The 14348-nt window shown below is 46.8% G+C and overlaps 1 protein-coding gene across 2 annotated transcripts in view; it reads right to left on the minus strand.

Moving 5' to 3' along the window:
- The window catches only part of MAP2K5 (mitogen-activated protein kinase kinase 5), a 288293-nt gene that overhangs the window by 59324 nt on the left and 214621 nt on the right, over positions 1-14348 (minus strand). For both annotated transcript variants that reach the window (XM_075535636.1, XM_075535635.1), the window contains 2 exons: positions 9800-9826; positions 9454-9486 (listed from right to left, as the gene is read on the minus strand). In XM_075535636.1, coding sequence (XP_075391751.1) covers positions 9454-9486; positions 9800-9826 — 60 coding nt within the window. The remainder of the gene's footprint in view (positions 1-9453; positions 9487-9799; positions 9827-14348) is intronic.

The following is a 14348-nucleotide window of genomic DNA, read 5'->3' on the forward strand; positions in this document are numbered from 1 at the left end:
CCAAACCTGTTGCCAGTGAGTTAACGCCGACTGATAGTGAGTGACCAATGGGCTAGAGCGAAATGATTCTGCCGGGTTTCCAAGAGTGCCGTCTGTACTGAAGCAGACGGCGTCTCTCTCACAGAGGGGCTGCTGGGGCCGAACCACCGACTTTTCAGTTAGCAGCCACCATGCCACCAGGGATCGTAGCTAATGAACATTTCCACCTTTTGGTTGCCATGAATAATAATACAGCACAGGATGTGTGTGTGTGTGTGTGTGTGCGCGCGCGCGTGCGTGTGTGCATACACCTTCAATCCTCTTGGTTATATACCAAGGGTAGAATTGCTAGGATATATAGTAATTTGATGTTTAACTTTTTGAGGAGCTGCCAAAAATTTCCACAGTAGCTGCACCATTTTCATTCCCACCAGCAGCCTGTGAGGATTCCAGTGTCTCTCTCCCCTTGCCAATATGTGTTCCCTCTGCGCGGTTCATTATTAGAGCCATCTCTGTGGGGGGAAAGTGGTCTCTCAAGCTCTTGATTTGCATTTCCCTAGTGTCTGTGATGTTGAGCCTCTTGTCGGATGCTTACAATTGCCCATCTGTCTATCTTCCTTGGATAAATGTCTATTCAAATCTTTTGCTCATGTTTAAGTTGTGTTGTCTTTTTATTTTGGAGTTGTAAGGACTCTTCATCTATTTTCAACACTAGACCCTCACCACATATGATTTACAAATACTTCTCCCAGTCTATTGGTTGCCTTTTCACTTTCTTTTTGTTTTTAATTTAAATCATTTTATTGGGGGTTCGTACAACTCTTATCACATTCCATCCATCCATCCATCCATCCATCCATCCATCCATCCATCCATCCATCCCTTGTGTCAAGCACATTTGTACATTTATTGCTCTCATCATTCTCAAAACATTTGCTTTCCACTTGAGCCCTTGGTACAGCTCATTTTTTCCCTCCCTACGCATTTCCCTCTCCCTCATGAACCCTTGATTATTATTTTATCATATCTTACACTGCCTGACGTCTCCCTTCACCCACTTTTCTGTTGTCCGTCTCCCAGGGAGAAGGTTATATGTAGATCCTTGTCATCGGTTCTCCCTTTCTACCTCACCCCACTCCACCCTCCCGGTATCGCCACTCTCACTACTGGTCCTGAAGGGATCGTCCGCCCTGGATTCCCTGTGTTTCCAGTTCCTATCTGTACCAGTGTACATCCTCTGGGCTAGACAGATCTGTAAGGTAGAATTGGGATCAAGACAGCGGGGGTGGGGGAAGCATTTAGGAACTGGAGGAAAGTTGTATGTTTCATCGATGCTACACCGCACCCTGACTGGCTCGTCTCCTCCCTGCGACCCTTCTGCAAAGGGATGTCCAGTGGCCTACAGATGGGCCCTGCGTCCTCCCCTCCCCTCCCCTCCTTCACGATGATGTGACGTTTTGTTCTTTGGTGCCTTCTCACTTTCTTAGGGATTCTCTAGAGGCACAGCTTTACATTTTGATTGGGGTCAAGTTATCTTTTCTCTTTTGGGTTGTTTGTGCTTTTGCTGTCTTTGTTAAGAAATTGTTGCCTAATCTAAGATCATAAAGATTTAGGCCTATGGCTCCACTTCAAAGTTTTATGAGTTCTTAGTACTTTGATCCAATTGGAATTACATTTTGGTGAGTTACTTTTTATATATGATGTGAGGTGGGGGTCCAAATTCAATCTCTTGCATTTAGATATTGTTTGTCCCAGAATAATTTTTTGAAAAAAATTATATTTTTCCCTATTGAGCAGGCTTGACATCTTTATCAAAAACCAATTGACCTAGACATACAGGTTTATTTATGAAAACTCAACTCTGTTCCATAAATCTTGTCCTGTGCCAGGACCACACTAATTAGGGTACTGAGGCTTTGCAGTCAGTTTTGAAACTGGGAAGTGGGAGTCCTCTTTGTGGGGTTTCTGTCTCGATTGGGCATCAGGGTAATAGTGGCCTCAGAAGGAATTAGGACATTTTCTTTCATCTATAGCACTATGGTGGTATAGAGTTCCTGCGCTGGGCTGGGGTCCACATGGTCGGTTGTTTTTGCTCTTCGGGAGAAAGACTGGGCTTTCTATAGTCTCGGGGGTTTGCTCTGAGTCAGCACTGACTCGATGGCAGTGTGTGTGTGTGTGTGTGTGTGTGTGTGTGTGTATGCTCCAATGAGCTGAGGGGGGATTGGTATCAATTTCTTAAATATTTGGCATAACTTGTCAATACAGTCATTTGGTTGTGAGTTTTTCTTTATCAAACATTTGAAACAAACAACTCTTTACTAATTTGTTACTCACTGGGTTGCTGACTGCATGATCAGCAGTTCAAACCACCGGCTGCCCCAGAGAGAAAGACCGGGTTTTCTACTCCCATAACAGGTTACACTCTTGGAAACTCAGAGGGGCGGGTCTACCCTGAGCTGTAGAGTCGCTGTGTTGGCATTGACTGGATGGCAAGGGGGGGGGGGCTAGCTACTTATTTTGATGTTCAGGTCAGCATTGGTCATTTGTGTCCCGGTTTACCTAGGTCATCTCCAACTCGTTTGCAAACAACTGTCAGAGCACTCCCTTACAACGCTCTTCCTCTCGGTGACTCTCTCCTGTGGCAACTCTAGGTAGACTCTATGCCGATCTTTCAGGCCGCATTTGAGAACGGGACTGCTTGCTTCGTCCAGGATACCTGGAGACCAAGAGATGCTTGCGCTGATATTTCAGAAACATTTTGGTATTTTACAAATCTCAGAGTTCTTACTAAGAAATCAACCCTTTCATGTAGAAGATACTGCTGATCAGGTAAAAAAGATGTCAAATTCATTTCTTACTGGTAAAATGAATAAATGAAAGTATAAATCAAGGATTTGTTAATAGCCCTTCCAGGCATCTACAGATGTTGGGTGGGAATTACTTTTTAGCTATAATATGCTTGAAACATATATATGTATACATGTATATATATGCACACATATCCATATATATTCATAGTAATAACCCCTTTTCTGGCTGTCATCTTTTAGACGACTTGAACCTTTTAAAAACCATCTGTGAATAACAAGTCATTCATAAGAAAAAGTTTCAAGTTCTTCTGCTTGACATTTACTCACTTACTTCGTGAACTGGGACAATCTTACACATCTTTTAAGATCTACCTTATAGGGCCCCAACTTTCAGAGGAAAAGGTCTCAATCTACCCCTCTCTTTGGAAGGACAAACAGTGCCATTTCTGTGGTCCTACCCTGCACACGGAACCCAAGCCACTCATTTCCTTGTCTTCTCTCTTTGAGGCTATGGGACCCTTGGGGACAGACTCTCTCTCCCGAGTTCCCAGAACCTCTATGTACGGATGTGGACTACTTACTGGACCAGCCAGCTAGGGACCTGGTGACTCAAACATCAGTGCTATTTTCTCACCTGCCACAACCTAACCATGCCAGTGGACTGTCAGCGGTTGCCAGTCACTCTGCGAACGCAGGCAACGGGGAGAGCTCTAGGGGATATAGTTTCCTGGGTCCCAGCATGTTGTGTTAGCCCATGATGTGGGAAAGCCTTTCTACCCTGACTCACGGACCTGTGTGCAGTCTACCTGGAATCTCAGCTCTCTCTAGGCTTGGCGACTGACCTGAGAGCAAGGCTTATTTAACTCAGGCTAGCACACGCAATGTGTTGGCTATGGCGGATTGAACAAACACAGCCCACCCTCTGGGCTTCACTAGAGTACCAGCCTCTAGCTTCTCCAAAGAGCATGCCTGGCTTCCTCTGAAAGCGTTTCTGGGGTCACTTGCAAGGAAGACTGAGGCTTTCTACTCCTGTAAAGAGTGACAGTCTGGCAGCCTACAGGGGCAGTTCTGGTTTGTCCTACAGGGTTGCTATGAGCCGGAACCGACTCAGTGGCGGTCCGTTTTGAGAGGGCCATTGTCCGGGAGTGTCGACTGAATACAGGCAGTCAGACTGTAGTGGTTGCAGGTGTCACTAACAAGGAGAGCCAGCCACGGGGGACACCAATCCCACTGCCACGGAGTGATGACAACTCCTGGGGACCCCAAATAAGGTTTCCAAGTTGTACATCTTTACGGGAGCAGACAGTCGCATCTTTCTCCCTTGGAGTTGGCTGGTGGGTTTGAACTACCAACTTGCAGTTAGCAGACCAATGCTTAACTCAGAGCACTATCAGGGCACAAGTGGTGTAAAGTTGGTGTGGGGGATGTACCTGACCTCTTCTAACTTCTTGAGGGAGAGAGAAAATCATTATCTGCATCAACAGCCCACGGCTGATTTCCAGGAGGCAGGCTTTATAAAGCTCTTTGACTCGACCAGTAAGTGCCCGAGGCACCCCCCCTTTTGCCCAAAGACACTCAACTTTCTCACTCTGTGGTCCCGAAGCACCCTCTCCTGCCAGTCTCCTGCTTCTGCTGCGGCGGCTACTACCCTTTCTCTGTTGCTGCTTCTCTTAGACTCTCCTAGTCCCCAAGGTTACAGCTTTCCCTCTGGCTCCTGGGTCGAGGAGGTTCCCAGCACAGGATCCTGGGTCCAAATGACAAGCTCCACTCCTGGCTTGTCCGTTTTGATGGTTGTGAGCGACCTTCTGTGCACGGCTGGGATGGCCCATTTGAAGGCCAGTGAGATGGCAAAACTGACCAGTCCCCTCATTAAGGTTCCATACACCTTATTTTCCTGGTCTACCCCCTGCAAAGGCGCCACGCCCCTTCCTTCATTATTGACAAGCTGTCCAATGACCTTAGTGGGCCAAAGGCATCCCCTCTGCGAAATCTCTCTGGGTCAATTTGGCAGGAGCCAGAAGAGCCATGCTAAGTGATTTGCTGCACCACAGGTGGTCACAGGAGAGGACAAAGGAAAGCGACTAAGCAGGGAGGCACTGCCAAGTAGGGGAAGTTAGCCCAGGAGCAAATGGCTCTCTCCACTTCAGGAAGCCCGAGAACATCGCGGAGTGCCAACGCCCAATACCCAGGGAATATGATTCGTCATGTTCAGTGAAAACACAGGGGATGCCCTAGAGGTGCAACATCACTATATCAACATTTAGTTCAAGGTCACATTCAAAACAGGGTCCTGACTCACTGAGAAAAAATGAAAAGGATACGCATTATACTTGAAAGGAACACTTTGTCAGCAGACTGTCACAAGTCAAGACATTTTAGAAACATCTCTTCTGAAAATGCACATTTCCTCACACTGTCAGAGAGTCAAATAGGAAATCTGAGTTATCTGCACACCAAGGGCCACCCCTCATTCCCTAAAGCTCTCAAATGGCTAAGACACCACGGTCCACTTAGCACATGTCACTCACATATTTAAGAATGCTGGTGTTAAGGCCCAAGTGTCGGCCAATGGAGATCCCCTCATAGAGGGGTTTAGGAGAGGAGATGGGTTAATTAGGGTGCGAGGTAGTACTGATGAAGAACACAGCTTTCCCCCAGATCCTGGATGCTTCCTCCCTCCAACTACCATGATCCGAATTCTACCTTGCAGGGCTGGATAGGGCGGAGGCTGTACACTGGTGCATATGAGGGCTGGAGGCACAGGGAATCCAGGGTGGATGATGCCTTCAGGACCAGGGGTGTGTGGGGCGATGCTGGGAGAGTGGATTGGAAAGAGGGAACTGATTACAAGAATCCACATGTGACCTCTTCCCTGGGAGAGGGACAGCAGAGAAGGGGGCGAAGGGAGACTCCGGACAGGGCAAGATATGACAAAATAACAATGTATAAACTACCAAGGGCACATGAGGGAGGGGGCAGAGGGGAGGGAGGGGGAAAAAAAAAGAGGACCTGATGCAAAGGGCTTAAGTGGAGAGCAAATGCCTTGAGAATGATTGGGGCAGGGAATGTACGAATGTGCTTTATACAATTGATGTATGTATATGTATGGATTGTGATAAGAGTTGTATGAGTCCCTAAAAAAATGTAAAAAAAGAAAAGAGGAGAAAAAAATGATTAGGGCAAAGAATGTACAGATGTGCTTTATACAATTGATGTATGTATATGTATGAACTGTGATAAGAATTGTATGAGCCCCTAATAAATTGTTAAAAAAAAAAAAAAGAATGCTGGTGTTTGGGAAGTCAGAGAGGACCGGATGACATAAAGCTGTAAGGTTTCCAGGTTCTGACAGGAGAAGCAATTGTAAGGCACTGGGTCACGTCTCTAGGATACCGCTCACCCTGAGTTAGCTGCTTCTAAGGCCCATAAACTCCACCCACTGGAACTAAACTGGATTGCCTAGGTTTGTGACGGGCTCAATACTCCGGGTACTTTAACTGCCTCCCCATTTCCTAGTCTGGATGTTTCATGTTTCTCTGCTTTTCGTGTCTTCTACTTGGACACCTGGTGACTGACTCTGGCTTTGCCCACGATTCCTGTCACTTCAAGTGGTTCTGACACCTCTGGCCACAGCAGGGAACCGTGGCCCTATTTGACTGCTTCTTTACTCTCGGATAGGCCGTGGTTAAAGGTCAAGGTGAGTCCCCGTTGCCATGCAATCTGTTGCACTGAACTTCAAACATCTTGTTTGAATTAGGCTTTCTGAGGTGTGGCACTTCATGATCTGCCTTTTCTTGAAAACAAACAGGACACATTTGCATTGGATATCCATCTTACAAGGAGCATCGTCAATCCCACTCCCCAAGAGCACTATGTCTCAAACCCCAGTCGGACAGACTTATTCCGGAATGAACCCCAAGGCCCCTGCCTTCACACAGATTCCGACTCATAGTGACCCACAAGACAGAGCAGAGCTGCTCCACAGGCTAGCTGAGGCTGCAAATCTTCACAGGAAGCGACAGTCTTCTCGTTCTCCTGTGGAACAGCTGGTGGGGTGGAATCACTGAACTCACAGTTAGCAGCCAAATGCTTAAGCCACCGTGCCACCAGGGCTTATTTACACAGGAATCCAAAGCAAACCAAAACCCATCGACAATCAAGTTGATTCAGCCTCACAGTGACCATACAAAGGATTTCTGAGATTGTAAATCTTTATGAGTGTAGACAGTCTCATCTTTCTCCCCTGGAGTGACTGGTGGCTTTGAACCACCAACCTTGCAGTTAGCAGCTCAATGCCTCGTAGGACGGTCTAAAAGTCAGAATGCAAAGGGATATAGATAGATATTTGCCCGGTAGGTTCTAGAAGGGATCATTTAGCTTCTCAACACTCTAGAGCAGTGGTTCTCAACCTTTCTAATGCCATAACCCTTTAATACAGTTCCTCATGTTGTGGTGACTCCCAACAATAACATTATTTCCACTGCTATTTCATAATTGTAATTTTGCTCCTGTTATGAATTAGGCGACCCCTGTGAAAGGGTTGTTCGATCCCCAAAGGGGTTTGGGACCCACAGGTTGAGAACCGCTGCTCTAGAGCAACACTGTAAAATGGATCTCAAACCTTCATGTGCAGTTAGCTGAGAAGCTAGGAAAACGTAGATTCCTGGGCTCCACCCTTAGCAAGCCTAGAAATTCCACGACTGGGGGGCTGGGGAATCTGCACTTTCACAAGAGCCATTGGTAATGCTCCTGCAGTTGGTGCATGGACCACTTTTTGAGAAGTACCATGAGAAACATGGTCAATACAGAGACAAGTACAACAGCCAAAGGAGCTCCAATCCGTCCTGCATCCTGCCCCAGTCATTCCACCCACCCAGGCTTTCCCGATGTTCCGACTGCTGAACCTCTGCTCAAGTTGTTGTAAGGGCAGGCTGCTCTTTTTGTAAAGACGGCACGAATTCCCTACGTTTCCATAAAGAAGATACTTTAGTTAGTTTCCAGAGCAAGTAGGGATGGGTGTCTAAGTTAGATCCCGTCCCCTCCCCCAATTGCAAAGGAAATGCTACCAGGAGGACAGACTGCCCAAGTTGCACGCTATTGTTCTCCGTCCACAGACTGCCCAAGACCGAACTTCGCCCTGAGACACTTTCAAAAGTCTTACGACTTTTCCCGGATCAGACAAGAAACTACTTTTAATTTAATAGCAACCACTGCTACTTTTCCAGGACGAAAGGATCTGCTGAGTGCGGGAAAGCGTCCAACGAGCGCCAGTAACACTGACGTTACGTTACCCGTGAGAAAGAACTGTACCTGAATGTTGTGAGGAGCCAAACAGTCGAGCCCGGGGACCAAGGAGGCTGTCTGTCCCGCTGGATAGCAGGCCCGTTTCCCTGGCACTGCCCTAGGCAAAAGTGGAGGGAGACCTCGGAAAAACCCCTTTAATTGGGAGTCTGATGAGGGTAGGATGCTTTTGGAATCTAAGATGACAGAAGATATTGATGCACTATTAGATCCAGGAGGCCTGTCTGATATTTGAGATAATGGAGCCTCCATTTGTTTCAGGACGATGCCTTCATTTTGTACCAACATGGCTTATGGCTTGCAGGGGATATCTGAACTGACGGATGCAGCCATTAAGGATGTTAGAGCCCCGTCCTTACTATGATTGTGTTCTGTGTGCATGTTTGCTTTTTTCCTAGGAGGATCTTTATTTTTTTCTCCCAAATCTCTTAACTGGTTATACAGATGTTTAATTGAGAGGAATAATTATGAATTACGATTTGTTTTTTCTTCCAAACTTTCCTATCTGAATCATTTATCGCCTTCCCTCTCTAATTAGAAGTGTTTGAACTATTGTAAAGTTAAAGTTTTAAAAACGCAAACAAACCAACATTGCCGGTAGGTAAGCCCAAGCCCAGAACAGCCCACTCACGAAGCAGCACATTCTGACTGAGAGCGGGTACACGCGAGGACGGCTCCCCTACAGAAATACGGAACGCGGGGGCCGAACAAGACGTGAGAAAGTGGGTGCAGGAAGGAGCCCAGCGGACTGGCTCTCCCAGTCGGCCAGGGGCCAGCAGGAGCTCCTCGGAGCTGGGTGTTCCGAGGCAGGGTGTCTCAAGATGGGACAAGACCGGTGACAAGCATGAGGCTTTGGGGGGCGTGTTCTGGGTAAAATGCCTAAAGAGAAAACTACAGCTGAGCTGTTGACCAGGCGCATTTGAGCCCTTTTATCACCCTAATAGGCTTTGGGTAAGTAAAGCAAGGAAGAGAAATTCCATCCAGTTTGTGGCCGCTGCTCAACTCTCACCCTCGCCCATGGAATGCCATGAAATATCTGTTATGGAGGAAAATGATGCCACTTTAATTTTCAGTTCCATCCACTTGTGGCCAGGGAGGGCGGATCAATGAACATGACCGTTGTTCGTCTTTAGGGCCTCTGATATAGGGGAGGCCCAGTCAGTTTCTGCTGGGATTGTCCGCCCGACTCAGGAGGGAGGAGGGGAGGCCGGGCCAGGCCAGTTCACGTAACACAGCGCAGAGCCATACAACACAACTTGCTCCGAGGATGTTGGGCATTGTGCTTCATTAGGAAACAAAATATCAGCTTTCCACCCCATTAGGAATGACTTTAGGAGGGAAAGCACATAAGGCGATGCCTCACCTCATCAACAATGCACTGCAGAAGCTGGAGCGGCTGCGGTGGAACAGGAGAGAGGGAAACAAGTATTAGCCTCTATACAATATCTTTACAGTGGAGTGGAAAGAAAAAATCATTAATGCAATAAAATATAGCAAGATTAATCAACAACAGCAAACTCTTATCAAAACATCGATGCTCAGGATGTTCTATTATTTCTAATGGTACCTAATCTAATACAGGCAGTTAAAGGTTTGCATTTTCTTCGAAATGCAATTTGCTAAGTTTAAAACAAGGCATTCAAGCATGCAAAGAGAGCAGCCATCAGGAAAGAGAAAAGTGAATTTTTTTCTGAACTCATAAAGCTTACCATTAAAGATCCCTGGTTTTTCTGAATCTGAAAAAAGGCAATATGTAATTAGCATGTCATAATCAAAACGACTCACTTGGACACATTATGATCACTGAGAGAAAATTATTGCATTGCTGGTGGCAATTTGTGGGCATGTGTTAACACAATTTACATAATGAAAATACACAAATGTTAATAGCTCGCTTCTCATTTATAGGCGAAAGTCAGCAGAATGTTAATTTCACACAACACTTTTTAGTACCCTCCAGGTTGTATTAGAATAGGGAGAAAACCATAATCCATTTCAAAAGGCTGTTTACGACTCAGATATAAATAATGTTTTATATTGCTAGATTGTGAACACTGGGCTTAATGTTGCAATCATTGCTAATGTTATGAAGCTCACTCTTTTTAAATTAAAAACCGATTTATTTAAAATTGAAATTAAATCATAGTCAGAAATTAGAATTTTGGATTCCTGCCAGTATCTGCTCACAATCCCCTATTTTGTGAAGAAAACTTTAATTATGCGGTTGAAGTATTTGCCTCTAACTCAGGAATGGGGTGCGGGCTCCGCCTTTCCCAAAGTTCCTTCTGCCTGTTTCCAGGGCAGCAATGCTCTCTGGGAAAATCAAACTCACGCAAGTTTCATATGGTTGTTGTTGGCTCCCCCCCCCCCCCCCCAGGGACTGATGGCAGAGTCTAGTCAGAGGGCCCTAGGAGTTCCCAATCAACACCCGAAGGCAGGCTGCTCACCCATCTACCACTAATACACCACAGCTCTTCGAAAGTTATTAAAATGCGAGATGAAATTAATAGAACATCCACTTAGTAATTAAAGTATTAAATCCTTCAACGTCAAAAAAATGCCTGTAGTTAATAGAAACTCTAAGGATTTGATTTCCAGATACTCAATTTCTTGAGAAAAAATTTAGGAACCAAATACCACCATCGCCCCCTCACTGTATTCTGGGGTAAATGAACTCCAAGTGGAAGGCAAAAGGCAGGGAGCGGGTAAGAATAGCCCCTTCCGTGTGGTTTTAATGGTGAGTGAACTGGCTCAGTCACAGACTCTCACTGATCTGCACGACCGCCTGGAGACTGGGGGTTAGGAGAGATCCTGTCTCTTGGTCTCCCAGAGGGCAGGGCGGGCCAAAGCAGTGGGCTGTGCGCCCTAGTGGGTCTGCTGCCTCTCTACACACTATCTCTGCCTTTCCAAACCATGAGACCTGCAGGGATCTTGTACGTGACATGGCGACGCTTACCACGGATCAGGTTTGGCATTTGGAGTCTTCTCAAGTAGATGGTTAGCTTCTCAAGGTTTCTGCATTCTTTTGTATCCAGGTGGCTGATAAAGCAGACCCTTCTATCTAATGGCTAAAGGCTTCCCGATGCAGCACCTCAGAGGAGCAGGGTGCCCACTCAGGACTGCTCTTGCCTGCCCCCCACCCCTCCCCAATCACACGCCTCTGTCCCCGCTGGACTGTCCCTACCCTACGGAGATGTGTGTTGTTGCTCACTGCCGCAGAAGAGGCCCCTGGAAACGCCATGCACCCTGGAGGAAGATGCGCTCGGATTGCCTGGGGAACAGACCGTGAAGCTCTGTCCGTTTTCACTGGCTACTTTTCAGAAGCAGATGGCCAGGTCTTTCTTCCTCTGGAAGTGCCAATGACATCTATTCAGCATCACGCAACACACAGCCTCCAGTGACAGACGGGCATGGCCGTGCCTGAGGTGTACCGGCTAGGAACCAAGCCTGGTCTCCTGCACGGACGGCGATAATGCTACCAGTAAACCACCACTGCTCTGGCCGTGCTCACTTCCGCCTGTCTACCATTAATGGTGGTCCTTGTGTCCCTCCAGCCAACGAGTACAGATCTGGATAAGGCTCTGCAGGTCAAAAACGCAAACAACCCTCCTTCCCCCCGCCTCCCCCCCGGCCATTGAGTCAATGCCGGCTCACAGCGACCCCATAGAATAGGGGAGAACCCCACCTGTGGGTTTCTCAGACAGTAACTCTTTAAAGCAGTGGAAAGCCTCGTCTTTCTCTCGCAGAAAGGCAGGTGGTTTCAAACTGCTGCCCTTCAGGTTAGCAGCCTGATGTGCAACCAAAGCCCCCTTTGGCAAGCAAAGATTAACATGAAAAAGGACGGCACAAAGGCTAACTCCGCCTAGAGGGTTTAAGGATTTTCGCATGAAGCCATACCACCTTTTAGAAAATCTTGGAAAACCTAGGTTATGTCTATGATATGGGATACCTCTGGTGCTTGCTTTTATTCTTTTACAGGCACTCACGGAGCTGTTCCCCTCCACATTTCTAGTAGGAAACCGCTACAAGTAGACTTACTTGTCATGAACAAAGACTTAGAGACCCAAATTTTACACCAGAGCATTCCTGACAAATTTCCAACGCACAGGGGGGTTATAACATTCTCTGCGGAAAACATGCTGCCCACACTCTAAATGAGTTGTTTGGAAATTAATTGAAGAATGGATTGTGAGACATTGTGCCCAGTAATATATGAGTTATATAAGCCAAATGAATCGAAGGGAGTACATTTCTTCCTGAACTAAGACCTTAGCAAAAGTTCCCATCTTGCCCTTTTCTGTGGTTTAAAAAGCGAGGTTTTCAGACAAAACTATACTATTCCAATGCTTGCTCTTTGTACAGGAAGGGAAGCAACAGCAATGTCCAAGTCTTTTTTATGATCTTAAAAAAGACTGTTTTGCCCAGGTTTTTAAAGAGACATTGTTAGCAGGTTTCATTACACAATATTGATAGCAACATATTATATGAAATCATCTTCATAAATTTTGTATTAAGATAGCAGTGCCACTACCTGAAATTGATTCAAAATGTTTAAGACACTAAATTACTTTTTAACACTGTTACATAATGTGGTGACTTATGTGTCTATTTTACAAGAATCTGATGATGCAACATCAGTGTAATTGATTCATTTTCTCAATTAAATACAGCTACTGTGTTGTTCTTTATAGGAATGCATCCATATAAAGACCATCGAGTTAGATGTATTAGCTCCTCTCTCTGTCTCAGATATATTGCCTTAAAGGCTAGGCTCTGTTCCTGTGCTAATTCCACCAGAAAAAGGCAAGGCCACGGACGTATTTTTCAAATCCTGAACTGCCTTGCACTCAACTGTATTTATATTAGACATATTTTTCACTGCTAAACTCTGTTATTTACCTTTTCCCAGATCACATTACTGTATGGGCACAGTCACCATAAAACACAGCCAAACAGAGTCAACCTGCAGCCGCTGCCTCTGCTTCTGCGCACAGTTCACGAGAAAGTGCAGCCCGTGTTTTACAGCACATTAAAAGTGGTACTGAGGTAGCTGGTATAACATGTTCGCGGGGTGACCGCCTCGCTTCTTTCTGCGCCTGCCCTCCACGGAAGGCTTGGTGGCCAGAGCAAAGTTCAGAGGCACACAATAACCCTGTTAGGGTTGATGTATGGCCGACACCCCCCAACATAAGGAAATGCTGTTTATAACTAACTTGTCCGAGGCCACCGTCCTACTTGTACATTTCACCTGCGTCGAGAGCTTTCTGTGTCTCACTAGTACTTGGGGACGGCGAACCAACAATGGCTCCAGTCATCCACTTGGCGAATCAGTCTCGAGAACCAGCGGCATCTTGATACACGAACCAGGGCACCCCTTCCTTCTCCGAGCCATGGCTTCTCTCGCTCCCCTTTGCCAGCCAGCACACCCAAGACTGGAAGCCAGCCAGACGGGCAGTGTGCCTCCTTCTCATTGAAGGCCACCACGGCATGCTTAAATGGGGAAGAATGACATCGTCTCTAACACAAGTGTCAGGTCTCCGGGTGGCCGTGATGTAACATTTCTCATACATGTCCTTGCAAGGACTGGCAGGTGGCAATCAGAAAAGCCCCTCTCCCATCGGAGAGCATGACTTTGGAAAACAATGCAGGAGAAGTTGGCTCAAGGAGCTTCAAGATGTGGTCACGGAAGCTCCATGCCCTGCTTCTGCCTGTGAGGTCCATTACAGTGGCCGGTCAAACGGCCCGGGAAGGCTTTCGCTTTTACTCCCCGGAATTACGGCTTTGCCCTGCAGCGCGGGTCGGAGAGATTTATGTGTGACCGAGGCCAGAGCTTCCAATCTCCGCTGACGAATTTTCCCAATACTTATTTACTGCTTTTTAAGCTCGGGTTCTGTCCTCTTAAATAAATAAGTAGGTAAAGGGAAGAGTAAAGCGAGATCAAATTGTTGGGATTGGAAGAACACAGTCCCTCTAGTGCTGCCGGCGTCACCCAATGGTCTCCCAGGCGGGGCCTGTCTTCTCTATCCTTCTTCCTCTAAGTCCCAGTTTTAGGACTGGCACCTATTTTGGCAAAGCCTCTTTTCCAATTCATCGCCTTCCGCTGTAGCCCCGGCTCCACAGAGCCATGGAGCAGAGGGCGCGGGGACTTTCAAGTTCTGCAGGGAAGAATTTGGAAAGGAAAGGGGCCTCGCAGAGGTTCCCGTTCCGTCCACTCATTTTGCCGTCAGGGAAACCGAGGCTCGGAAAGTGCCAGGAGAA

Source organism: Tenrec ecaudatus, chromosome 17, assembly GCF_050624435.1.
Source record: "Tenrec ecaudatus isolate mTenEca1 chromosome 17, mTenEca1.hap1, whole genome shotgun sequence".
Classification (NCBI taxonomy): domain Eukaryota; kingdom Metazoa; phylum Chordata; class Mammalia; order Afrosoricida; family Tenrecidae; genus Tenrec; species Tenrec ecaudatus.